Raw genomic sequence first — 26,219 nt, 5'->3', positions numbered from 1 at the left:
GCACAAGAGCTCACAAGATTTCTATTATAAATCCAAAAGACAGGCTTTTGCTTCAAGGCCAAACATTTCTGCTTCGGTGTTAAAATGCAGACTTTTCATGTGCACTGTTGCTTTTGGCAGAAGGATGCGGCACAACTTGGTGTAACCACCCCTGGCAGAAATGTTCCCAGAGTGGTGAGAGCCTGGCAAGTTCAAAGGTTTCTGCTATCAGAGCCACTCTTCCCAGTCAGAGTACAAAGGCGAGACCACATTCAAAGAGAACTTTAAGGAAACAAAAAACACAAGCCATGTTTTATACATATTTTCCAAATAAGTTTTTTTTTTCTCTAGCTAAATACATTACATAATGCACATACACAGACCTGAATACTTCTTCTACATCCTAATACATCAGACATTACACGTTTCGGTTCCATGAACGATCACAAGTCAGTCAGGTTCGTTAAGTCAAAATAATACAGATTGCAAGTATAGAAAATTGAAGACAACTTTCAAAGGGTCCCAAACACAAAGATCTCACTCTAAATAATCCGCTCTTTGCCATCTGCACTTGAAGATGGCCATGCCAAACACCCACAATGAAAAAGAAGTTGCCACTGTCTAAGCGCACAGTCTCTTGATGGCTCTGACGAAAGGTGATTCCTTTAAAAGGGCCTTCAGGGATTGCTGGCTTTTGCCTTATTACTTTAAAACACCACTGTGCTTAACGCAATCGGACACCTAGAAGAATAAGGTTATACTATGTACATTTAAAAAATTAAGGAAAGTCTCTAAAAATATGCTCTGGAATTTCACAAAACGCTCCATCTGCTCAGGTTTGAGGAGTACTCGAGTTGTGTTGCAGCTTGCTTGCAGAGGAGATGAAGTTAGACCAGACCTTTGGCCAAAAAAAGATTTATTATTATTATTTTTTTTAAAAAGGCTCACCCCAGCCATTCCCCTCAGCAGAGCCCTACCCCATCTCCTCTGAGGATATTCAAAAACAGCAACACAACAGATGCTGGCAAAGAAACTGCATCAGGTGGGCCAAACACCAAAGAAACTGCACAAAGGAGGACAAGGACAGGACAGGCGCTTCATGCTGCAGAGGAATCCAGAGCAACAGCTAACATCAGAAACCATACAAGCGCTGATTAAGGCTTGTATTTACAGAGGGGATTCAGGCATCAAAATGGAAATGCCAGCACAGCCTCACAAAACTGCTCAGCTCCCCTACAATTACACCAGCAGCAACATTCAAAGGGGAATTAGATGCACTTGTGCTGCAGAAGCTGATTACTGCATTGTGTGAGCCAAGAGCACTATCACCAGGAAAAGGAGGAGGACCCAGCTTTGCTTTTTGGAAGAAAGATCTGTCACGTTGCCACCCATCTCCTGTCCTCTGAAATCTGCCACTCTACGGGCAAATGAACTGAAAGCAGGTAAGCAGGCAGGTCCTGCAGAGGCGACTGATCCAGCTGAAGCCAGCGTACTCTAGAAGGTGTTTTTAAGCTTGGCTGCCACAAGCACGAGAATCTCTCCGATCTTCTTCTGCCAGTTTGCTATGTCCTTGGAGACATCACACCAGAGCTCTCCGTGGCGGGGTTCAGCATTCTCGCAGCGCTTCCTTACCTCTTCTTGTTGTTCCTATGAGGAAGGGAAACAACAGTTTGCAAATCTCTTAATGCCCTCGTTTGTTCCAGCAGAGAGACAAAAATTTAAGTCCCCTCCCTAACTCAAACATTCATCCAAAGCTTTCCCCCCACCTCCCTTAAAGGCAGTTTGGAAGCCTGGGTTAAAATTCTCCTGCCTTGCTGAACAAACCGGCCTAATTACAGTCAAGCAACTTTTGGATACACCAAGGAAATTGCAGCAGAAACTTCCTTTGTGTTACCACCTGCATGAGACAGGTCAAGCGAGAGGTCTCTCCGAAGTCAGAAGATAAACACTCCCATCACTTCAGTGATATCAGGCAGTAAAATCCACCGTAAGAGATTAGAACAGATTGTTCCTACAGCTGTGTCCACGTGCAACCTGCACTTGACACTTGTGCAGACACGGGACGAGTTACACACATCCGGCACCACAATTACAGGAAAATCTCCCAGGAAGCTTGCGTTTTACAGAAGCAAGATTGATTTCAGAGCTTTTTTTTGCACGAACCAGCATGACTGTGGATGGCGAAGCAACCTGAAAGACAGCTCTGCTAATGACAGTGTCCTTTAAAAAGCACCACACATGCCTGTTCATGCTCACTCAAGACCAGGCGTGACAGCCTCAGCCTCCTCATCTGGAAGCCAGACAGGGAGCAGCAGCGGTGTGCGCGGCCCAGTGCTGCAGCAGCTCCCAGGACAAAGTAACCACCACCAGCAAGGGATTCCTGCTGCCTTCCCCTGCTCCCTGTGCCCAGGTGCACGCTCACCTCTGTGCCGTGCTGAAGCTCAAATTTGTAAAAGAAAGCCCAGGCGTCTCCCAGGTCAGAATCTATCTTCACTGTTCGGTGGAACCACTCTCGAGCCTTGGTTATTTTACGCTCGCTCCAGAATAACCTGTTGAGAAAAGCAGAAGGGAAGAGAGAACCTCTTCAGAGGAACACAGCAATCTGCAAGCACTCCAACTTGAAGGCTCTACAGATATTTCATTTCTTTGTTCTCCCAAGAAGGAAGCACCAGGTTTCGCAGTCATCTGCAAACTGCACTTGCCCCGGGAAAGGAAGAGGCATGAGAGGACTGGAAAGAACATCCACCGCTTCCTCCTTACTCCCCACACACTGTAACAGGTAAAGACAGTCCCAATTAAAGGAAGAGACAGGCTCTCGGAGAAGGGAAGGATTACTCTGAGTTCCATCTTTGCTAACTCGTTTGCTTAATTTTGCTGTTCCAGACGTAGTGTACAAAGGGACAGGATCACACACACCTCCATCTATTTTCCCTCCCCCAATTTTTTAAATAATTTTAGCATCTAGCAATTAACGTCTTAGCAGTTGCAAATTATATGCACTGGAGCCATTACCACATGCGGTCACAGGCTCAGGTACACTTATCTTGCTCCTTCTACCTCCACTTCACGAGGAAAGGCGAGCGTGCAACGTCCCACACTCAAATCCCAGCCTGGCGCTCAGCCTGACTGCTGCCATTTCAAAAAGGTACTTGTGAATTCTTAAATTTCTCCCCGGTAATTAACCAGCTGAATCAATAGTCTATTGGTTTCATTCCTTTGCATTACAGAGTTCATTTGAGCTAGTCAGGTCCTTATCAAATCAAACAGCCATCCCTCATAAAGAGCTTAGCCAGCCATAAAATTATACAGCTTATGTGATTGTTTTTAAGCCCTATAATACTCTTGATTGTTCCGTGTTAAATAAACTGCGATTTAAAAGAGCACGAACAACGATAGCACGGGCTAAACACCTGCAGGTAGGGGCCTTTTTCAGGCAACATTTAAAGTTTTCCACAAATGTGCGGCAGGCCGTGGCATTACCGTACCTACATGCACGTCGTGATGGGAGGTGGAAGCTGTTTGCGTTGGGATTAGCTGCTAAACTGCCTGAGGTTGTACCAGAAGGGGCCTGGAAGCAGCTTCAATAAAGCAAAAGCTAACGTTTTTCCTCACTTGCTCCTAAAGCAGAACAAGGCAGCTGTTATCTGGCAGAAGCCAGCGTTGCAGTCGCTGGAGTGTATCCTACAGTTTTCTTTGGCCTATAAAAAAGAGTTGTGAAAGAATTGGGCAACTGTTTGGGCAGCGTGCTTCCTGCATTAACCTCTTCTGGTCTTCACAAAGGAAGAAAAAGCAAGTTTGCTCCAATCGCTACTGCTGTAGTACTACACATCGTCTACACATCTACACATCAGATCAGAAGGGATATGGTGAGTCAATTCTAATAATAGTTTTCCATCACTGGAAGCCTCACAACTTGATTTAGAAAAGAAGACAGTTCCTAGTGGATTATCTTCCTGTTCCAGAGAAGCAAACTACAGGGTGACTTGTAGTCTGCATTCCAGGAAGGGCCACAACTGAAAGAAAAACTGACATAGCAGAAATTCAGGAAGGGAGAAGACTAGAACAGCACAGTCTAGCTCAAGATTAAAAAAAAATCCAACACAATCTAGGATAGAGAGAAAATATGAAGAACACAGTCAGCCACATAAAAAGCGAACAACCACCTGCAAAAATTGTCCATATTTTCAAAAATATTTGGAACACACCCTATAAAACCTAGTGGAAGCCTAGCTCATCTGAAAACACGCTGAAACTCCACTTAAGGGGAAACAAAGATGCAGTTTTCAGACTGCCAAAACCCAGCACTGAAAAAGGACTCAGCGTGAACGTATCACTATGCGTGCTGCAGCCCCAGGCCCACCAGAACAGCTGGAGGGCAGGCTGACATCCCCTGTTTTGAATCAAGGCAGAGCAGGAGATTTGCACAGTTACTAGGAGACAGCTTGAGAGCTGTTACTTGCTTTGAGGCTGATTAGAACTGCTGCAGCCAGCATCGTGTGGTCACGCTCAAGTGCAGTGTTTCATCACGGATGCAGCCACACACAAAAACGCGTATTTTTTTTTTTTTTTTTCTACATGAAGCACAGGAACTCACTTGGCCACAGCCAACAGGACATGTGGGTCGTGTTCACACTTCTTCAGAGCATCCACACTCTTGGTCTTTCGTTGCGGCCGCGCTTCAAGGAAAATTGCCTCTGACCACAGGATTCCTTAATTAAGTCAAGTAGGAAGATTTAGTGGCATTTCAGGCTAACCCTCCCCATCCTGCCAGCAGGCCAGCGCTCTCCAAAGCGAGCGGCACTCCTGCCCCCATCCTGGAAGTTATCCCCATGCCTCCACCCCACTTCAAATCACTCTTCCAGCACGCCTATTTCCTTCAGTACTCTGAAATTCGGTTACGGATTGTACCACACTGGACCTTCAGTTGTAAATTGTTTCTGTACCATAACAAAATTTAGTTACAGGTAGCACCACACTGGACCTTCAGTTCTAAAATGTTCATGTACCATAACCCAGCTGCAGCTTCCACACTCCCTGTGCGGGTGTGCACGAGACCAGAGCTTGTGCCTTTCCGATGAGACACTGGAAGCAGTGCAGTGGCGGAGGGCAACTCAGCAGTAACCAAGTGAAAGACTTCCATTTGTCTGCACAGGTACCTTCAGCAGCAGAAGTCCCAGAAGTGAACCACTTGGAAGCAGTTCCAAGGGTGCCAAGGAGCGCCACAGCCTTATTGCTGCTGGCTCCCCGCACCTACGATGAAGGACATAGCAGGCCCAGGGAAGCTGGGTTTAATCCCTAGATCCTTTCGCTGCCAAAAGCAAGAAAGGAAACGTGCTCAGAGGAGCATGAAATCTTCAGTTTCTCACGTCAGCCAGCCATACCTGCTGATCACTTCAAAGCAAAGCCTGAAAGCTCGTGTCTGCCAGGACTCTATCAAAGTGCTCTCACTTCCCATAAACTGCACCACGGGAATTTATACAAACTTTGATGACTGCAATGACAGACTGCAGCAGAACTCTTCCCTTCTTGCCTGTTTCCTCTTTGTATATAGGGTCAAACCCTATTTTACGGGTCTCTATTTTCAGGCCTGCTGAGGACACAAGCACCACTGTACTTCGGTTTCCTTCTTTGTGCCATCAGCCGTAAGGAGCAGTAACTAATTCAGCAACTGATGGACACAGGTCTCTGGTTTACATGACTGTAGGTGTCCAATGAACTAATTCCTGCAGGCTTTTTTTTTGGTTTGTAGAGTTTTAAGATAAGGGTTGGAAGCTATTTTATTTAAACAAGACCTGAGACCCTGCTGCCTATTTCCATAGCAACAGGCAGATTCTGTAAAAAAGCCTGTGGTGGCAAACACACATTAAGCATTAGGTCATTCACAAAACAAAGTGGGGCTTGTGCGGTAGCTTTATTGACCCACTCGCACAGCGAGCAGCTTGCAATGAGTTTATCATGTCATAAAAGCCACTTAATTCCCATTATTTCACTGGGGCTTCAGCAGCTGCCAATTAAACACCTTCCAAAACCAAGCCTGAAGGCAAACAAAAAAGGCTTGCCCTGTGGTAGGCTACTACTTTTTGTACTTACGTGACATCTTCTCTCCAAAGATGTCAACATATTTAGATGATTAAGCCTTCTGCCTAATTCTGCCAAAAAATAGGGAAGCATTCTGCACTTTCGCCTCCCATCCCAAGAGGCGAACGCTTCCACTGCTAGTTAGAACCATCTGACTTATGTTATATGACCTATCTGCCCTTCCTTAAATATGTTAAAATAATGACAAAGCAGGACTAAACATTTACGGTACACGATCCCCTAATCACGACTGACTGAAGCTGCTGTCAGTGCATGTTATTAAGCACAGGCCTGTCTCGTAGTGAAACCAGTGTGGGCAAACCACCAACAGAAGTCTCCTACGGCCAGCTACACTCCAGCGAGACAGGGAAAAACCCATCCTTTTTCCATTGAACTCCCTAACTGCAAACCCTTGAGTCTTTCTTCAACTTTAAACCCTGGCAGATTTTTTTTTTTTTTTACCAGCTTCAGAGAAAAGCCACCCAAGATGCTTTACCAGGAAAGCTGGGAACAAGCTGGGGACCACAGACCCCAAGACATGAACACCAACCCATGGCCTCTCCGGTGTGAGACACCAGAAAGTAACCAGGATTACTCACAGAAACCCTCAACATCTCCTTTGCAGACGGACGACCGACACCTCTCCGCAACGCGGTATTTTGAAACACGGCCAAAAAGGACATCTTGGCTGATAAAGGCTTATCTTTTTCCACGCAAATATAGTTGTGTTTAAGATAAAAAATGAGATCCATCTCACCTGAATTGGGGCATTCTTGCAATGCCTTGGCCATCAGAGTATTTGCAATATTCTTTAGCCCAGCTCTGTACTCCAGTCGCACAGACTCTAACCTGGTAAGGAAGAGACCCAGTGATGGTATTTATGAAAACATCCACTATGTGGAAACCAACAGTGAATCACATGGAAGTTACAAGAAATTACAAACATTTGCCCATATTTTAAATACATGCGGGTGACTGACATCTTCCCATTCCTCTCCATTTAAAAACAAATGTAACCTTTATTTTATAATGGCCTAGGTTAAAAGTTATATGAGTAAATGACTATAATAGAAACAAAAGAGCTCCCTGGCTGAGATGTAAAATGGCCAACCTGAAGCATGTATTGGCCTTGTGTGGACGTGAAAGGAATTTGGGCTACAACTCACCAGAGATCTGGATTCTTTGGATTCTTTAGGCGAGACTTTTCCAAGATGGCTCTTGCTCTGGTCAACTGCCCCACCTTCTCTTCCAGCCTGGACAGCAAAAGCCACAGGGGTATGGAATGGGGACACTTTTTCAACTGTTTAAAATAACAAAAAGCATATTATGTACATTTGAAAACATATTATAATCCCTATAGAAATCGACTTCCTTCCTTACATCCTCCTGGGGGTTTTGGAAGTGAAATAAAGCTGACTACATCACTCAAATTTCTTCTAGTTAATCTTACAGCAGTGAACAGTACAGAAAATTAGTTTCTCCTATATCTAAAACAGCCAGATAACAGCACATCAGTTCTGACTGAGCTATCCCAGTAGCATGAGAAAAGAAAGAATACACTTCCCTTAACAGCACACCCACAATCTGTGCTGTCTGGAGATGGAGGGCTCTAATCCATAACCAAATCACAGAGTATGCAGGAAGCACACTGCCTTTGAAGCCTGGGAAGTCATTAACTTGCTTCCACATTACTTTCATGGCTGATGAGTTTCAGGAGTATTCATACATGAGGACACCAATTACCATTTAAAAGACAAATGTTCTGCAGACCACCTCCTTTTACAGTGTCTATCAAAGTTCATTAGCAAGCTTTTCTATTAGGAGTTCTACTGTTAGTCCTTACAGGTCTCAGAGAATTATTGTGCAATGACTTTTTTCATACTAGTGAGTAGTCAAGCATACAGCAAACTCTCTCAAGCTAGAAAGCGAACATGGATACTGAGTAAGACATTCTTGCCTCTTCGTTCAAGATCCCAGTATTTTTCTGTTACTGCTTTAACCAATAACAGGGAGAGAACAGAAATCACCTCTTCATTTACCCTCCAAATCCAAGTGCAGGGACAGACATCTGTCCATGCCAGAAGCACAAAGCAAACTTGCAATAACATACATCTTACCCCTTGATTGTAAGCCTCCCGTGCTTTCTCTACCAGCTCCTTTTGCTCCTCGATTTGTCCTTTCATCATCCACAGTTTGGGGAAGTCCTCGTAGTGCTTCAGGGCTTCCTCACAGAGCTCCTGGGCTGCAGCAATGTTTCCAAGCACCCATTCTAACTTCACAGACTTCATGAAGACCTGAGAAAAAAAGCATAGCCATTTATCGCTAGCAGCCATTGAAGAAACATTACTCTGTCAACGATATTATTCTGTCAACGCAGTGGGTTCCCACATTCATATATTCATTAGCATGTTATTCATTAGCTACAGCTTGGAGTAAAAAAAAAGTCAGGGTTAAGTTTCAGGAACAGATAGCAATGAGAAAGGTAAAACACAAGTATTAAGGGAATTGGGACAGCGATCAATCTCTTCCTCAACAATTAGCAGAAAGCTGACAGAGCACAGCTTCAGGAGCACAACCAATAATAACTTTGAGCCAGCTTCATCTGCACAGAACGATCTCCTCACACCCAAGCTACCAAGAGCACCTATTCCTAGTTATGGCTTTAAGCTGCAAGTGCTGCCCTGCTAATTACACACTGGTAAATGTGCTTTTCTGCCCCCAAACACCTTCCTTTTTGCTTGCAGCTGTTAGAAATACATTACAGACTGAAGGCCAGTTAGCTGCTCTTTAATCCCTGTCCTCCCAGTTCCCAAACTCCCCCCATGACTTTGCAAAAGAGGCATCACATCTGCCGCAAGAGTTTCAAACTCCAGCTGGACAGAAGCTCCCTGACTGACAAAGAAGGAAGAGGCCAGTCTAAAAGATCAAGAATGAAGTACAAATCGGGGGCAAGGGGAATCTCATTTTCCACATAAAAACCCCATCTTTTCTCTTACTTGGAAAAATTAAAATGGTTCTGTACGCACAGCTAAAAACTGACAAAGTTTATCATACCAGAAGTAAGGGTAGAGATAAACGCAAGTGTGTAACTTTAAACAAACTGGACTGGTGCTGTCTTTAGCACTGCAAGCATAAGTGAGTCTTCTGTGAAAGTATTTTCTCTCTCTTTTCCAAGACAGGCTTTTATGCAACAGGAACGTTATACAAACAGCTGTAAACTGGGAATTTCCTGACTTTTGCCATTTGCGTAGAAAAAAACTGAAACCCTTCACTTGATCCTAGCCTTTTTTCCCATCATGCCCCGATTTTGTGTCGCAATTCACTGGAGAAGCGCTACAGTGCCTGCAAAAGGCAATGGCAGGGAGCCATCTGGTCAATCACTAAGGCCACAGAACTAAAGGAACTTCTCCTTCCGACTCAACTCCCCCATGGGCACGAGAAGCCTCAGTCTCTCCACCCTTCACACATCCTTACCCTTGCCGTGGGGGCACTGCTGCGAGCTTTTGCCAGCAGCCTCCTCGCCCTTTCATATTCATTGTTTTCTGACTCGAGCTTCACGGCAGCCAGCCAGATCTCCTCACTGTTGGGGTTGGCCTGCAAGAACATAAAATGACAGACAAATGCATACAGTGAATCAACAGCAGATTTAATCCTTCATTTGATCCAGATTAAAATTGAAATCAGAGCTTTGTCAATCCACACTAGGATATTTTTTTTTTCAGTTCAAGCTCCTCCCAGTCTTCCTTGACCTTTGAAGTTTACAGAAATTCTACAAAACAGATGCACAACACAAAGATATATGCCAGTTGAGAAGTTGGATACTTCTCAATTGTTGAAAACCATTAATGCTTGATCTTCTGAACTTCCAGTTAAAATACTGGAAGAAATCACAGGGTCTGTCACAGTGAGACCCTCACTTTATTATCCGTGAACAAAAAAGCTGGAGCTCAGATTCTCAGCTGAAATCTGTGAACAACACTCCTCCAGTTCAAGTCATCTCAGTGACAACCACGTCAAGAAGTCTTCAGGATATTAACAAAAAGTGCCAAGAACAAGTCTAGGAAGTAACTCACTTCTACCTCCCTGCTCAGAAGCTGGTTTTTTTATTTTTTATTTTTTTTTACCGTCACTTGGCTTTTGAGGCCTCTTTCCCAGCGTACCACTCTGTCCATCTTCCAGCATCCAGTGGATGATTCCCTTCATTTTGCTGTGGATTAGTGGGTTTGGTCGAAGCCATAATTAATAGAGCAACCTCATTAATTAGGGCAGATCACTACCCTTTTTAACGAGTAGTAATACAGACTGTTTTCCAGCTTGCTGCCACCTTACAGGAGGACGTTTTTGCCACGTAAAAATATCAAAGAACAGTGCAAGACCCCTCATATTGAGAGACAGCAGAAATCGGGTGAGTGTTGACAGAAAAAGCCTGCTCTGTTCTCTTTAGCAGTCACACCGAACACCATCACACACGTGTAACATACCCACCTGGAAAGCCAGGGCCAGAATGCTTCTGGCTGCTGGCACATCTCCTGCCAGCCACTTCGACTTGGCACCCATGAGCCAGAGCACTTCTGCTTTGGGACAGTGAGCAACAGCTCTCTGCAAAAGAGCCTCCAAGGATTCTCTGCGACAAGAAAGAGCAAGTTACAATCACTCGAAATATTGCCAGAGGCGAGCTCTCACACACCATTTCCACTATCACTCAATGCTATAAATATTGTTGCAAAGTCCAACATTGTAAACCTTGATAAGTTGTTTCATTAACAAGGAAAGGGTGAGGTCTTTTTTCACAAGGGTTCTGAAATCAGCACTCCACAAACGGCTCATTGTTCAGACATCTTTGTTTGATAGCTTTTGCGGAAAGACTCTGTGCATAAACAGCTCATCTGTCTTGGAAAGAGCCAGTCTTCTAAACAAACCTTAGCAGAAACCAAGACAGGAAGTTTTTCAGAATTATTACATGAAGCTGGCTTGATCTTATTGATTTTTTTTTTTCCTCCTCTAGAAAATGGACTTCAGGTAGAATAAGGGGCTTAAAAGCAAGCCACCACTGGGAAAACATGGGAGAACAACATCAAAAGCAAAGACATAGCTGATCCAAAAAAAGCCTTGAATGATGTAGGACTCAGCATCTGCAGTCACTTCCACACAATAAACTTTAATAAGACTAACTCCACATCTGTAAGTGGTCTATTACATAGACTGTTTTATTATAAACTTTGGGCAAAAAAGGTTCAAACGTGTAGTACTTTATGAATAATCAGAATAAGAGGCCCAGGCTGTGACAGTATAATGCCAATCTTAGTTCAGATTCTGATACACATCCGCAGTACGATTAATCAGAAAATGCCACAGATGCTCAGACAGACTCAGTGCTAAAGTAACTTACCTACAAAAATTAAATGAAACACATGCTGTATTTCTAGGTGACTTGTCATTCTGTACTCCTAATTTTTTCTAGAAATGCCTTTCCCAGGATGATTATCCCTTACCCATTCATAGCTATTTTTACTAAGTAATCCCATTTGTCAGAGAACTTTTTATGATCTTACAAAGAAAAAAAAGATTCTCTGACCACAACCTCAACAAAGGAGGTCACACCAGCAAACAATGCCGTTGAGTTTTCACCAGCTGAACTCACTCCGTTTGTGGAACAGTACACTTTATTGCTGATCTCGTAGCTTTTCTACCTCCCTGGTCTAGCAGGCTGTATTAAGGAGCCACACAAAGAGGGTACACATACCTTGTTCCATGGTTTTTTTCAAAGTACGCTGCTCTCAGCCACACACTCTTCTTGCTTGGGAAAACTTGCAAGGCATATGCATAAATCGCTCGGGCACACTCCAGAGCGTTATGAGCAACACACTAAGGAAAAACAGACCGGAATTAAGTCAGCTTAGGGTTGCACTGAAGTCAAGGGCAAGAAAGAATGACACAATTCATAATTCAATACAGAACTCAGTGAGTAATACATGCATTGGGTCACTCTATATAACAGAGCAGTTGTTATCAGCTTTTTAAAGGGAAGCAGGGAGGAATTTCTATGAGTCCCTCTAGCAGCGCACAAGCATCACTGGCCTTCCAGAGGGACTGACACGCAGAGGCCAGCCTGAAAAATTAGCAAGGTTTTGCAAAGGCTTCCATATTCACACTTTGCTTTTTACATGAAAAACTATAAGCACGTTAGCATGTCTACCTACTGCTGTAAACCCAGCTCAAGGTCACTGAAATGGCTATTTCTCATGCTGAAATAGAATTTAGTTTGTAGTGCATGTTTAATGGCCAAACGCAAGCAGATAACATGTGAACCACATCTGCTTTCACTGATTAAAATATCCTAATTTCCCTGGTTCCAGTTCCATTTCCCCCAGTTTGAAAAAAAAACAGTATCACAGCTGGACATACACTGTCTGCATCTTCCATCCAGGTATGTTTCCGATCTTCTTCCTCAATCCCAATCCCAATCACAGCTCGCATGATTGCCTGGCACGTGGCCACGCTTCCGGCTTTATCACATTCCTCCGCATCCTAGAGACAAAAGTAACAGCCTGCTCACTTGGAGAATCAGCACAGTAAATTAGATTCTGCAGCAGCAATTCCTCAGGCACAAACACGGGGACACTGCAGGTCACTGTACGTTACAAGTATCTTATTACTCAAACAGGTCTTGACACCAGCGAGACTACACCCACAAGGAATGCACTATAGCTGTGCACAGAATCAGAGAAGGAGAGAAAGTGTGACAACGCGTGACATCTCCAGGCTGTAAGGTCTCCTCTTACCGCTGTGCTGACTTCCCCGGGTTGGGCCAGGCATTAAAAAATGCAAGAATTCAAGAAGAATGAATCGTAGCATCGAAGCTACTGACCTTCTTTCAGCTTTGGTTTTTAAGTCTGAAAAAGAGCTAAGCAAGAACTGCTCTTAAATACACTCTCACCAACTGTTAAGTTACAGCTGCAAAGGCTGTGTCGCTAGAGTACATACAGAAAAGTGTCTGACAAAGCTTTCAGAAGGCTTCACATGACTTGCTTAAACTTGTTAAAGAGATCTCTGATCAGGTAACAGAAATGGAACAGTTCTAGTACCAAAAAGGAACTCGAGAAGACAGATGCAGAGGGTTTTTTTTTTTAAAAAAACAGAAGTTGAAATTAACCTTTAATTGTAAAAAGAGAGTTATAATTCATTTAGATGTTAACAAGGATATCCGTTTAATATTAAATACTTTGTTCGTTACCGATACTCTTTTAAGCACTGTGCCAAGAACATTTTGCTGCTTTGACCCACTGTAAATTATATCAGTAGTAAATTGTTTTAAAAGGCTTATGCTTAATTATAGCAACAGTACATATTCAGGAGGAAAAAAGTTATTTTAACCTGAACATCAAGCGATTTAAATGGCAACAGTCTTTGAAGTGTCTTACTAACTCAGGAAACTCAAGCACCACAGCTTTCAAAGGCGACCATACAACTTCTTGCTGCTTTTCTAGTACAGCAGGTCAAAAATAGGATGATGTGTAACAGTGTGATGAACCTGCAGAGGTCATGCTTTGTAAACATTACCATGTAACATGGTTCCCTAAGTCAGCTGTGAGTGCTTTGCACAGCCTCGGGAGGCAGTGTGAGCCAATAAAGGACGAGCAGAGTATTTCCTATCTGCTGCATACAGTGTTTGTATCAACTTCTTACAACACCACCCGACAAAGACTTAGCTGGCAAACAGGTACCTTTTAAACCAAAAAAGACGTATGCAAAAAATATACAAATAATTCCCTGGAGGTTTAAGGCCTCCATGCTACCTGAGGCAGCAGCTGCTTCAGCTTGAAGCTGGTTATTTTCCAAAAGAGAAGCAAACCAGGTATTCCTCAGCTCGACACACATAATGACACCCCAGGGTATCGCTTAAATTTGCTCTTGGCCCTCCTCAGTGCTTTAGTCTTACCTGTTGTATTTTCACAGGGCTCTCCACCAATAAGCCTAGTGCAGAATAACTCAATCCCACAGTATCTAGCATCAGAAGCCTTCAAAACAGAATTTGAAGGGTTCACCTGAGTCGCTAACCAAGACCAAGCCAATACCTGTATCCATTGCTCTCTGTTGATTTCCACCCCGTTAGCCCTAAGAGATGTGATGGCTCTGTCAATGATTTTCTCCACCATCTGGGTGTTTCCATTGGCTTCTTCCAATTTGGCAGCAGTAATCCAGATGTGACGATCTGTTGGAATATTCTCACGGGCTTTGTTGAGGACTTTACGAGCATTCTCATATGTCTCCAGTCTTGCCAGCGCAAGCCACAGCTGCAGAGCAACAAAAGATGTATTTTAGATTAGAACAAGGAGATGACAGTGTCAGCCCAAAGAGATAAGCAGCTTCATTCTGTTTGCTACTAGTTGGCAATTGTCCTCACGTAGTATAAGCAGGCTGCAGAATACCAAAGCAGAAATAGTAGAACCAGACTCTACGACTGTCCTTAGAGCTAAATCCTAATCATCTCAAGATATCATCTTCGTTTGCCAGGCTGCTGCACACACTCTTTGGTTCAACATTTCAGAAACAAGCAACTTTGTCTTAGATTCCCCAAGCTACGCATATGCTTGTTTTCACAATTGTCAAGGCGCTAAACATGAATGTAAACATGGCTAATTGGCCACTGCAGGCACAGCAGTACACTGGCATAACTAATCTAAAAATTACGCAGGAAAATGAGGCATATAATAACTACCAGACAATTAAGTCTGGGGAAAAAAAAAATAGTTCTCTACTCATCACATCCTTCATAAAATGCCTAGTAGAAAACTAGTGCACTTACCTGCCTTTTGTTGTCAAAGCTCTGCTGCTAACCTAAAACAGAATGTAGGAGGTTGCTTTATTTTCCTTTTTTTTTTTAAACTTACTTCAACGCTAGTTGGGCAGCATTCCACAGCTCGACTCAGCATGATCCTGGCATCCTCAGGTTCTTCTAACTCCACAGCTGCCTTCCACAAACGCACTGAATTTGGAACATGCTCAAGGGCTAGAGAGGCAAAAACAATTATGTAAATCATGATAAAGAAGTTCCCCAAAGAGAAATATTGTTGTCAGAGATGATGCGTTAAAGGCCTTGTCTTACTACAGATGAAATTTCCTGAAAGAACAGAGGGAATTGTACTTACACTAGCTCTTGCTTCAACGATGAGAACTTAAAATCAGAAAATAAAAAAAAAAATATTTAATTTTAATTGGAAACAGGTTTTGGCGAGCCAAGAGCTTTTCTCATTACAAGCTGTAATTGCTTCCTCTTCAGTAAAACACCTAGCTGAACAAAGCCTCAACTCTCAGCATGGTCAAAGGGTTTCTGGGTTCTGATAAACACTCCAAACATATTGTCTTCATACATACCAGGCTGGTATAAAATCTTGAATATATGAGGGTTAAGTCTACATTAATCTAATAAAGAATTTCACACTCTTTAGGATTTCCATGCCTCATTAAGTTGCATTAAGACAAATGCCTTGCAAACAGGGCTCATCTGACAAAACCAGAAAGTCCTTATTTTCTCTGAAATTTTTACCCATGAATGTACTTTCAAAACCAATGAAAAGCTAATTTTTTCTACTTCTACTAGTGAAAAGGATTTAGAAAAAAAATTAGCTTCTGTCACTACAGCTTAGATAACCATACAGGGAGTAGTATTGGCTTCATTGCATCCATGGTGATTATACATAAATGTGACGTAGTAGCAAGGACTGAACACATCCTTTATCAATAATGAAAGTAAATGAAAGTATAATTGCAGGACCACATAAACAGGAGAGAAGATGCATCTAAAAGTACTTTGGAACTTGCCAGGCTTCCAGGCAATGCTGTTTCTTTAAGCACTCCTGCAAAGGCTGAGGCACACTGCTGAGCATGAACTTCAGAGCACATCCAAGCTCTACAGAAACGCACAGAGCATTTACAAGTAGTGTGCACCGAGCGTCTGGGCATTAACCATTCCTCCTAGAGTCTACAGCAGCAGGAGGTTTTTCTGAAGCATTTTAAGTGAATAATATCAGTGTGCAAGAGCTGAAAACACCGCTCAGCAAGACAGAGCCTGTTTTCATAGATAGAGTGTTCGATTTTTACACCTCAAGATGTATTTTAAACACTCAGCTTGCTGTCTCTGTAGCCAGAGAGAGGCTTTAAAAACTCCAGACGTTGTGCTAGACGGCAGAAATGCACACAGCCAACAGACCGGAGAGAGAAATGCATTATGAAAGATCACACTTTAGTGACATTACCTGGCAGTCAGCCTTTTATATTTTTGGACAAATACTGGGTTAACCTGCCACTTGTGTTAAGAGCATATACCCAAACAGTTCCAAGCACTGTGTTACTGATGCTCCCCGGGTAGTACAGGAGCACGGTGAAGCTAACTGCTAACATGCAGAGAGTGGAAACAGCACGGTAAATCATATCCCGCTCCACTAACAGCTTTGTATCAGAGGTTAAGTAGGTGGTTCCACAAACTGGAGTAAGATACAATGCTTAAAGGAAATGAACAGCCTCAGGACTTAATGCACAAGTCATTGCTTTCCCACCTGATGCCCTCCTACCTGAGCTGGACTCAGAAACCTACTTCTGCTCATGTAAAAGTGTTTTCCTGTTAAGCATCTGTTACTGTTCTTGCAGAGAACAAGGTGTCGCAGCAGCAACGCTCCAGAGAACACTGCGCTGCTTGGCCAACGAAAATAAAGCTACCAAATAATTAATATTTGAACTCCCACAGCCTCAATCCCAGCAGTCTTGAAGTGCCTTTCATCCACGCATTGTCACATGCAGTAAGGGACTGTTTCACACCGATATGCAATTTGCACGCAGTAGTAAGAAGGAAGCAATTTACTCCCTTTGAAGCCAAGTTATTTAATACTGCAGACTGCATCGCAGAGATTAAGCATATTAAATCCAGACCCTTTTCCCTGTCTAGATTAAAGTCATGAGATGTAATTGATACAGTTGAATACTTGTGAAGGATCTAATCTCTACTGAGACAGGCACATCAGTCAAAGTAATCGACTAACACCGTGAACCTGCAAGGAAAACCTGGGCCCAGGACAACACAAACTGCTGTTACAAGAGAACAGGTTTGGGAAAAGATGGCAATTCCACAAAAGAGGGAAACTTCCAAGTTCAATACAATAAAGATGTAAGGTTTTGGGTAAGCACCACAAAGAAAAGCTGTTTGTCAAGAACACAGAAATTGCTACACTAAAGCAAATCCCAAGGCTCACCAGGCTCAATGATATGAGAACCCCAAGGCCTTTAAAGCTCCTCCACCAAATATCACTGCGGTCCCTAACAGGTTATAGACGAGCCAAAACTCATATATAAAGTCTGACATCTTTTTTAAAACATATCACAAGAAGATTGTTAAAGCACCCTTTTCCCCTTAGAGCATATTTTTTTGAATTGCTTCCATCTACCTCTCTAACCTTGACCAAGATGGAATTGTTCTCAGTAAGATGTCATTTTGCCATTGCTCAGCAGGAGCAGCTTTCTGCTGGGGGCTGTTTTGCAAATACTAGAAGCACTCCACTCTGACCCAACGGCAGCATGTTCCAGCGTTCAGGCATACATTATTAACAACTGTATTTTCACCAAGGAGGAAAAAAACAAAAGCATTTTTTAAAAAAATTATGGACATATCTTGAACAATTTACAAGACAATGCAGAGGGACTCGAAGACTTTGTTCCCTGGCGCTGCAGAAGCTCTCACCTTTCCTAAGAACGCGCTTCTTTGCCCGGATATCTGTCTCCAGCTCCGCTGCTCTTATATAGATCCGGACGGACTGCGGGAGGTGGCGGACAGCTTGGGCCACAACAGCCTTGGCTGTATCCCCAGGCTGAAGCCGAGCAGCTTCTAACCAAACATCTTCACTCTGTCAGAAAAAAAAAGCTTTCCTTTATATCAAAACAAGTACTGTGAGAACCTAAAACCAGAGCTTTCAGCTAAATGTGTTTTTAATATTGCAGATAGAGAAGCAGTATCAGGCTGTAGCTGACAGGAGCTTGACAGATAGATGCTGCTGCTTGTAACCACCACATTTTCCTACTGTCCTGCAAGGGCCAGCAGGGAAGCAAAGCAATTCTGACCTTGGGGCACATCTCTGTTCCTTTCATGATAAGATTCCGAGCCACCTGCAGCTTGCCAGTGACTTCCTCCAGTCGGGCCGACGCTATCCAAGCTGGTGGGTGATGAGGGTTGGTCTCTCGTACAGATTTGAGGAGCAAACGAGCTTTTTTAATATCGCTAATGAAAGGAAAAGACAGGTAGAAGTTGTCAGCATGCTAGCAAACAATCCTCCTGAATCAGTCAGTACAGTCAGCTCTTCTCAGCCACACTCAGATGCCAGTACCTGTGACCCCAAACATTTCCAGACTGGTAACAAACTATGTACTACCAAAACAAGCTTACTAATATACATTAACACACAACATTGCCGTGAGAATTAGTTTAGTATTTAAATATATTTTTATATATTCATATTTTAAGGAATTACAGCCAGGCACTTGCAATTGGAAGCTAATAACCCACAGCATTGATTTAGGTCAGGTCTTACGATCAAGATTTGCACGTACTGTTTTGAGTTACGTGGCAATCCTTTATGACACATGGCTTCGGAGGTGACCAGTCAAGCCTGAAGTAGCACCACACAGGTACAATTATTTCCTGGCTGGCAGGCAGCTGCCCACTACCATCACTCTGGCATACAGTCCGGGGACAGAACAGAAACAATCCCCGCAATTAATTCATGCAGGTCAGATGCTAAACACATCAGTTGAAAGAATACTGGACCTCACGTTAAAAGAATTCATCCCCTGAACTCACCTACCATCTTTTACAAACTAAATATTAGCTACAAGCCACCCATTCCGGCAGATTTCCATTTATATGCAGGATCAGAGCCCTTATTAAGAGGCTGAATCAGCCAGCCCTTAAACTTACTTGATATCACCTCCGTGTGTGGGAATCATGGAATTCAGGTCTGTCAGATATCCTTTGGGATCCACTACAGTCTGGCCACTCACAGAGTCTGACACCTGGGAAAGTGAAGCCAACACTACTGAAACGACCGCTCACAGCCCCACAACCTGCCTGCACAAGGCACTGCTGCTACACAAAAAAAATCTTCGGGCATTTATCTGTTACCAAGACCGAGGAAGAAGGAAAGGACAAGCCCTTCCCTTCCTGATTAGCTTTTGTCCCCACTTCTAAAACACACGACTTTACAGTTAAAAACTTAGTACCACTGCAAAGCCAGAAAACAAGCAGCTTGGCTTTCAGCCACTACAAGGTCTTGCAACCTGGACAGCTGAAGCCCATCTTTTTTAGTTTGAACCAGATTTGGACGGGAAAATCAATAAAGAGGAATGGAAGCCAACTACACGAGAGTAGTATTTTTCATCTTTCTGTCCTGAATAAATCCTGAAGAAATGTCTTCCCTGACAAAGCTGTCAGCATGGTCTGTCTGAAGTCTACCTCTGGTGTAACAGTGCAGTTCATTTTCCCATCACAACCAAGACTTCCAATGACAAAGTGTTATTACTCAATAAATTGTTAGTGTAGAGAGCATGAGATTGGGAAAGGGGGAGTGAAAAATTATTTCTAGTCGCAGCTAAGCTATTTCTCCCATCTAACACCCAAGAAAATGAAAGACTTTCCTAAAACCAGGTCTTAAATAGCAGCACACCACCAAATCCTGTGACAGATCCCACCTTCCAACGTGCTTACCTGGCTTAGCCTCATATCCATCAGGGTGTTTCTGGCTTGGCCGATCTTCCTCATATCCAGTTCTCCTGTCCCAGGTGTCATTAAGCCTGGTGTCATTCCTCCTGGGTATGGAGTATTCAAGCCCCCTGGATAGGGAGTATTCAATCCACCAAATTGCTAAGAACAAGAGTGAGAGAAACATGTTCCTAAAAACCTCTTGAGATTTCTAAAAGAATTCAGGCTGTATGTCTACAAAGCAGTCGCATGGGCATTTGGTGCCATTTCAGGGCCAGTCAGCTTCTTCTGTAACCGTTATGAACACAGCAGCAACAAGCAAATGTATTTGACCTATTGTCAACTGAAAATTAAATAATTTTAACTCAAGCTGAGCAAGCCCCTAGGTGAAGTCGAACTTTGTTTTCTGTTCCATTTCTGCAAGACATTACCGTAACAGAAAAGGATGTTGGTTAAGCTCACTAAAACTCATTATCACCATTCTACGTCCAAAAACACTACAGCAAAAAACACTTTTTTCCACTTTTAACACAAGAAACAGACTTCCCCTGTCCACCCTCAGGCTTTGTCTGGCAATGGGTAAGCACTGAAAGATTCCAGCGAGGACAGGGATTTAACATCCACAATTCCTTTGACGGACTTGCAAACTACAGCAAGATTTTCAGTCAAGAATTTTTTTTTTCCAAATCCCACTCATGAGCGCACAGATTAACCTTTGCCTCTACTCAAAAAGAGCATGTAAGATCATCAGGCCATACTCACCGTCTGGCGTGGGTCAACAGTGGTGTGATTCTCCCCCGACTGTAAATGTTTTGCAAAGAAGCTATCGGGTACAGGAGTCAGCTTCTCATAACGAGGGTTCCTCTGCCGTTTGTTCCTGGCATCGCCAACTTCTGGAATGCTCAGCCACTCTTCTTCCGTGACCTCCGCTAGCTTCCGCTACTCAGACACAAATTGCAATCATTATTTAGTTTAGAAATGTGTTCCTTTAAGCTACTCGCAGTCCTTAACAGATTTAATTCATTTTAAATTCTTTCAAGAAAAAAAAAAAGACTTAGAGGTCAAAGATCAGATTTTTTTCTTCCCCTAATCCAAAGTAAGAAAAGAATTAAATGCATTTAATTAGAAGTTGGTTTTAGTCCAGACCGAGATTCCAAACCAATTTCGTTCTTAAACGCTGAGCTACAAACACGCAGATTAATCTCAGTGACTGCGGCGCCGCTTTATTACTAATCATTAAACAATAGCCAAAATGATACGTTTTATTTAACAGAAGATTTAGTCAGCAGATCCAGTTATACTGTCTGACTGTGCAACTGTAACTGCCTGAAAACTACACGACAGAGTGTTCCAATCCTACAACAGCTTCTGCACCACCAGCTACCAGCTTCGTACTCATTTTTTTTCCCCAACACAAAGTATTTGTGTGATAATACACAGATTTTAAGCAAATAAATGCAGTCACGCGCCCACCTCCCACAAAGCAGAGACAAAAGTCACACCGATGACAACATTCTGTCCTTACTTTCAAGTCTGAGAACTGCTGCTGAATTTTAGGTCGTTCCATACGGTATTTTTCGATTTCCTCTTTCTCCCGTTGCTCCCTTTGAGAAAGGAGGACCAAGGTTACGCTCAAAGTAACACCAGGCAAGGCGTTAAGTATTACAGAAAATGGGATTTGATCGGAAGGCATATAAAATATTTTTTTCCAGAGGGAAACTCTGAAATACAAATGAATTAGGAAACATCCCACAGCAGTGTCGGATTAACCCTACCTTCTCTCCTTCCTCCGTTCATCCATCCTTTTATCCAAAGCTGCATAAATAGCATCTGCTTCCTCGTCATCTTTCTCATAGGGACCGCTTGAGAACAGGCTCCCAGCATAGCCATTGAACTAAGAATTTGAAAAGAGAAGAAAAAAAGGAGAGAAAAAGAGAAAAGAAAAGGAGAACGCTCAGTCTCATGCTCCTGTTACGCACCGAGCACAGCCCACTGCAACCCAGGGAAACAAAGAGCCCGGAGCAGGTGTGTCTTAACAATCTTGCACCAGACTAACACAGCCCTTAAATAAAAGCAGCCTCCTTCTACCACCCCTACTGTTTATTTTCCCAAACCATTTCAAAAGAAAAAATGCTTCAAAATTGCTTCTATTAAGCAATAAACAAGTTCCCAGTGCAGAATGGGCATTTTCCTCTGTGAACAACTTTTATTTTTAACTCCTGAAAGCAAACAAAAAGAATAACGCAACGTTTAACTAACCAAAGGGGGATTTAAACACCAGAGACTACACAGGCCGTGTAAAGACAAATATACTTCAAATCACAATAGTTCTGATTTCATTTGTGCAGGAGAACACAAAAAACTATATCCCACAGAGTACTTCAACTAATAATTTATCTATGGACTTCTTCCCAAGACGCTCAGTGCTCTGTACGGATAATTAAACCACGACATCTGGACCAACGCCAGAACAAGAAGTCTGCGAGCACTGTGCCATTACGTGTAACGGAGTCTCAATAAAAATAAATAAATTAAAAAGGAGCATTATTGGCAGACTACAGGAAAGCCTGGCCCCAAAGCCTCAGCTAACGGAGGGTTTTATAATCAGGGAACAGGAAGCTACGGGACTTCTCTTCCACTTGGGGAAGAGCATCTCTCCAGGACGACCACCATCCCATCACCTCATCATAATTGGTGTCGTTCAAGTCTTCGTCATCGTCGTCGGCCGTCTGGTTCTTCTTCATCTGGTCCCCGACCGTCCTTTTCCCGGGGGGCGCATGGCGGTCATCCACGGGGTCGTTGGCGTCACGAGCGGGGCCGATGTCGGAGCGGGTGGTGAAACCGGTGGCCCTGCGGTGTGAGAGACGGGGCAGGGAGTGAGGGCACCGCAGCCCCACCACCGCACGGGCACGGTGCCACGGCCAGTACCGACCCCAGCTGCTGCCACCGGTACCCCCAGTGCGGGCAGGACACCGGCAGCTCCCACCCCTCCCCCCCCGGGGGTCGTTTCCCTGCAGGGTTTGGGGTTTGCAGAGCTCCCGGCTCTGCCCCTGCCCGGTACGGAGCGGGGCACAGCGAAAGGGGCGCCCCGGAGGCCGCACGGTGCTGGGGCAGGGGCAGGACGGGGTGACCGGGGACCGGGGGGGATGACCGGGGGTCCCAGCCCCTCACGCAGCCGGTCCCGGTGCCGCGCCACAACCGGGGGAAGGCCCCAGCCCCACCGGGCCTGAAGGCCGGGCAGGCCTTGCCGTGAGGGGTACCGGGCCCGGTAGCGGGGGGAGCAGGGCCCGGTGCAGCGCCTCACCCGCGGCCCAGCCCCGGTACGTAGCCGAGGGGCGCGGGCATGCCCAGGAACGGCTTCTTCTTCTTGTTCATCGCGGCGGCGGGGAGAGGCGGCGGCGGAGCGACAACGGCGGCGGCGGAAGCGGTGCGGTTACCCGGCGGGCAGCGCGGCACTTCCGGTTCCGGGCGGGGCGGGGCCCCCCCGGTGCGGCGGCGGCATCGGGAGGGGAGGGGGGAGCGGGAGGAGGAGGAGGGGGGGGAGGCGGGCGCGCATGCGCACAGCGCGCGGCACCTGCACGCGCACCTGCACGCGCGTGGGCACGGGCACGCGCACACGGGGGCGCGGCGGGTGTTAGCGCGCGTCCGTGGGCACGCTGCGCGTGTAAACGGCCCTCGGTGTGCACACGGGGCGTGTGTTAACGCAGCTGGGCATGCACACGCGCTGCGCGTGTCAGGGCGCGTTTGTGTGCACACGGGGTGTGTGTTTTTACACGCCTGCCTGCGCACACTGCACGTGTAAATGCACATCGGCGTGCACACACCCCTCGTGGCAATGCGCATCAGCGTGCACACAGTGCGTGTGTTTACGCACCTGCACGCGCACACGCTGCATGTGTAAATGCACATCGGCGTGTACACAGTGTGTTAACACACTTGTGCATGCATGCACACACGCTGCGTGGCTGCACACGTGTGCATGCACACACTGTGTTAGCACACTCCTGCATGCACACACACTGTGTGTTAATGCACGTCTACATGCACACACACTGCATGCTAACACATCTGCATGCACACAGTGTTAATATGCTCTCACCTGCACACACACTGTGTGTTAATGCACGCCTGCACGCACGCAGTGCATGTGTTAACACACATCTCCATGCACACACACTGTGTGTTAATGCACGTCTGCATGCACGCACACTGCATGTTAACACATCTGTATGCACACAGTGTTAATATGCTCTCACCTGCACACACACTGTGTAATGCACACCTGCACGCACGCAGTGCGTGTGTTATCTCCATGCACACACACTGTGTTAATGCACGTCTGCATGCACGCACACTGCAAACACATCTGCATGCACACACTGTTAGCACACTCCTGCATGCACACTACACACACATCTGCACGCACACACTGCATAACACATCTCCATGCACACACACTGCACATGTGCACACCCACACGCATGCATGTGCACGCACGCTTGCCCACGTGCTCTCACACCCCTGCACATGCACACACACACACTGCACACACATACTCCATGCACACACACACACACACACACACGCATATCACCCCCGTGCGTGGAGCACACCCATCCTCACACTGCTCACACATTCAGCCTGCACCAGCACAGCTTTCCCCCACGTGTGCGTGTGCAAGGAGCCACGGCCCTGTTGTTCCCCCCCCTCACCCCAAACGCTCACTGCGGGGTGTGCATGGAGCGTGCCAGGCTCACGGCCAGCACCCCCTGCACCAGCAACCCCCCAGGTTTCCGAATGCCCCCAGGTTTCCAAACGCCCCCCGGGTTTCTGAACACCCCCCCCAGTTTCTGAATGCCCCCTGGGTTTCTGAATTCGAATTCCCCCCAGGTTTCCAAATTCCCCCCAAGTTTCTCAAATGCCCCCACAGTTTCTGAACGCCGCCCCCGGTTTCTGAATGCCCCCCGGTTTCCGAATGCTCCCCGGGTTTCCGAATTCCCCCCAGGTTTCCAAATGCCCCCCACATTTCTGAACGCCCCCCATGTCTCAGAACACCCCCCGGTTTCCGAACGTCCCCCGGTTTCTCCCCGATCGCAAAACCCTCCCCATCACCGCCGTGCCCGGCCGACGGCCCGCGCAGGCAGCGAGGAGCTGGGATCCTTGCTAATTAATTAATTACAGGCTCGATTCCCCCTCTCTGCCCTCGCCATCAGCACAGCAGGCGGTGTAGGCCGCGCTGGGAGCCGCCGGTGCCCTGCTGCGACCGGGCGATCCCAGCCTGGATAGGGAACAAATCCCGGGGCAGGGAGAGCCGGTGCCGGTGGTCCTGGGGGGTTTTGGGGCAGGATTCGGCCTTTTCATGGCTCTGATCCCCGCTGGGGCTCGGCAGGAGGACGTCTGCGTGCTCCTGGCTGCTCCTAAGGCAGCTCGTGTGAGCTGTGAGGTGGCAATTATCGTTAACGGGGGACGAGCAGCCCCCCACCCTGGACCAGGCCCGAACCTCCCTTTTCCACCTCTGCTGCCCTTTGCTGGGCGCCCCACGGCCTTTCCTGCCCACCACGGGGTGGATCGGATGCGCAGCGGGTCAGCAACCCGCCTTGCCCACCCCGAGGGGCTCGGGGACACCTCAGCTCCCTGACCCACACGGAAAAGGGGCAGCGAGGGGGGTTGAGAGGGGCCGGGGGGGGGGATTTTGGGGCCGTCCCCTCCCCGCACCCGGCCCCGCTGCAGCTCCCGCGCCTGCCAGGCTGCGCAGGGAGCAGAACCAGCTGCACGAAGACAAATGGCCCCATTTTGCATGCTAATGGCAAACCCAGCCCCCAGCCACTTCCCATCCGTCTATTTTTGGGTTTGGCTGGAGACAAAAAAATTAAAAAAAAATAAAAAATTAAAAATCCCTTTTGCCGAGCGGTTCGGGTGGCAGGGCCGGGCACAGCACCCTGCGCCCCCGAGCCCTCACCCAGCACCTGCCAAGCGGGGACATCGCCGGCCCCTCCGCCTGCCAGCCCCCTCCATCTCCCTGCTTTTGGGGCAGGATTTGGCCCCAGCCCATCAGCTCTTACCAGCTCTTGCGGCTTTTATGGCCGGGCTAATAAAAGACAGCGCTGGCCCAGCATGTCTGGCCTCGGATGGGGGCTGGAGGGAGCTGGGACCTGAAAGCCCCAGGAGCTGAGCTGGGAGCGGTGGGGAGAGCAGGAAGGTGCCTGGATGGGGAACAGGAGGGAGGGAAAAAGATCCCAGCAGGGCTCTGGAAGCTGCAGGAATTCCATTTCGGGGGCTATCCCCCCAAAAACACAGCTGACATGGTGGGCAGCGCAGGGTGACCCCGTCCCGGGGCGGATTTTCTGCTCTGAATTTTCTCTTTTCCCCCCACGCCGACACAGAGCTACAGAAGCAGCCCCTCCTCCCCAGGGTTCCCCTC

The 26,219-nt window shown here is 46.1% G+C and overlaps 1 protein-coding gene across 1 annotated transcript; it reads right to left on the bottom strand.

The window, feature by feature from the left end:
• Positions 1-301: 301 nt before the first annotated feature.
• PRPF6 (pre-mRNA processing factor 6) lies at positions 302-23,266 on the bottom strand. The gene is made up of 21 exons (XM_066978260.1): positions 23,103-23,266; positions 22,480-22,648; positions 21,574-21,692; positions 21,324-21,402; positions 20,561-20,737; positions 19,805-19,960; positions 19,019-19,113; positions 18,166-18,322; positions 17,789-17,951; positions 14,949-15,067; positions 14,133-14,351; positions 12,463-12,585; positions 11,801-11,922; positions 10,543-10,681; positions 9,532-9,651; positions 8,175-8,351; positions 7,224-7,357; positions 6,815-6,906; positions 4,574-4,688; positions 2,402-2,528; positions 302-1,626 (listed from the first exon to the last, which is right to left on the bottom strand). The coding sequence occupies exons 1-21, from the start codon at positions 23,171-23,173 to the stop codon at positions 1,474-1,476; spliced, it is 2,826 nt and encodes a 941-aa protein (XP_066834361.1). The 5' UTR covers positions 23,174-23,266; the 3' UTR covers positions 302-1,473.
• Positions 23,267-26,219: the final 2,953 nt, after the last annotated feature.

Source organism: Anser cygnoides, chromosome 16, assembly GCF_040182565.1.
Source record: "Anser cygnoides isolate HZ-2024a breed goose chromosome 16, Taihu_goose_T2T_genome, whole genome shotgun sequence".
NCBI lineage: Eukaryota > Metazoa > Chordata > Aves > Anseriformes > Anatidae > Anser > Anser cygnoides.
The sequence above is the reverse complement of the archived record's forward strand: the minus strand, read 5'-3'. Positions and strand labels throughout refer to the sequence as shown.

Excerpts from the sequence above, each read along its gene's own strand:
- PRPF6 (XM_066978260.1), bottom strand. The coding sequence starts at position 23,173 with ATGAACAAGAAGAAGAAGCCGTTCCTGGGCATGCCCGCGCCCCTCGGC. Across the intron at positions 7,358-8,174 it reads GGGAGGCTTACAATCAAGGG|TTGAAAAAGTGTCCCCATTC; the intron begins GTAAGATGTATG and ends TATTTTAAACAG. Across the intron at positions 2,529-4,573 it reads GTCCTGTTGGCTGTGGCCAA|GTTATTCTGGAGCGAGCGTA; the intron begins GTGAGTTCCTGT and ends TTTTCTCAACAG.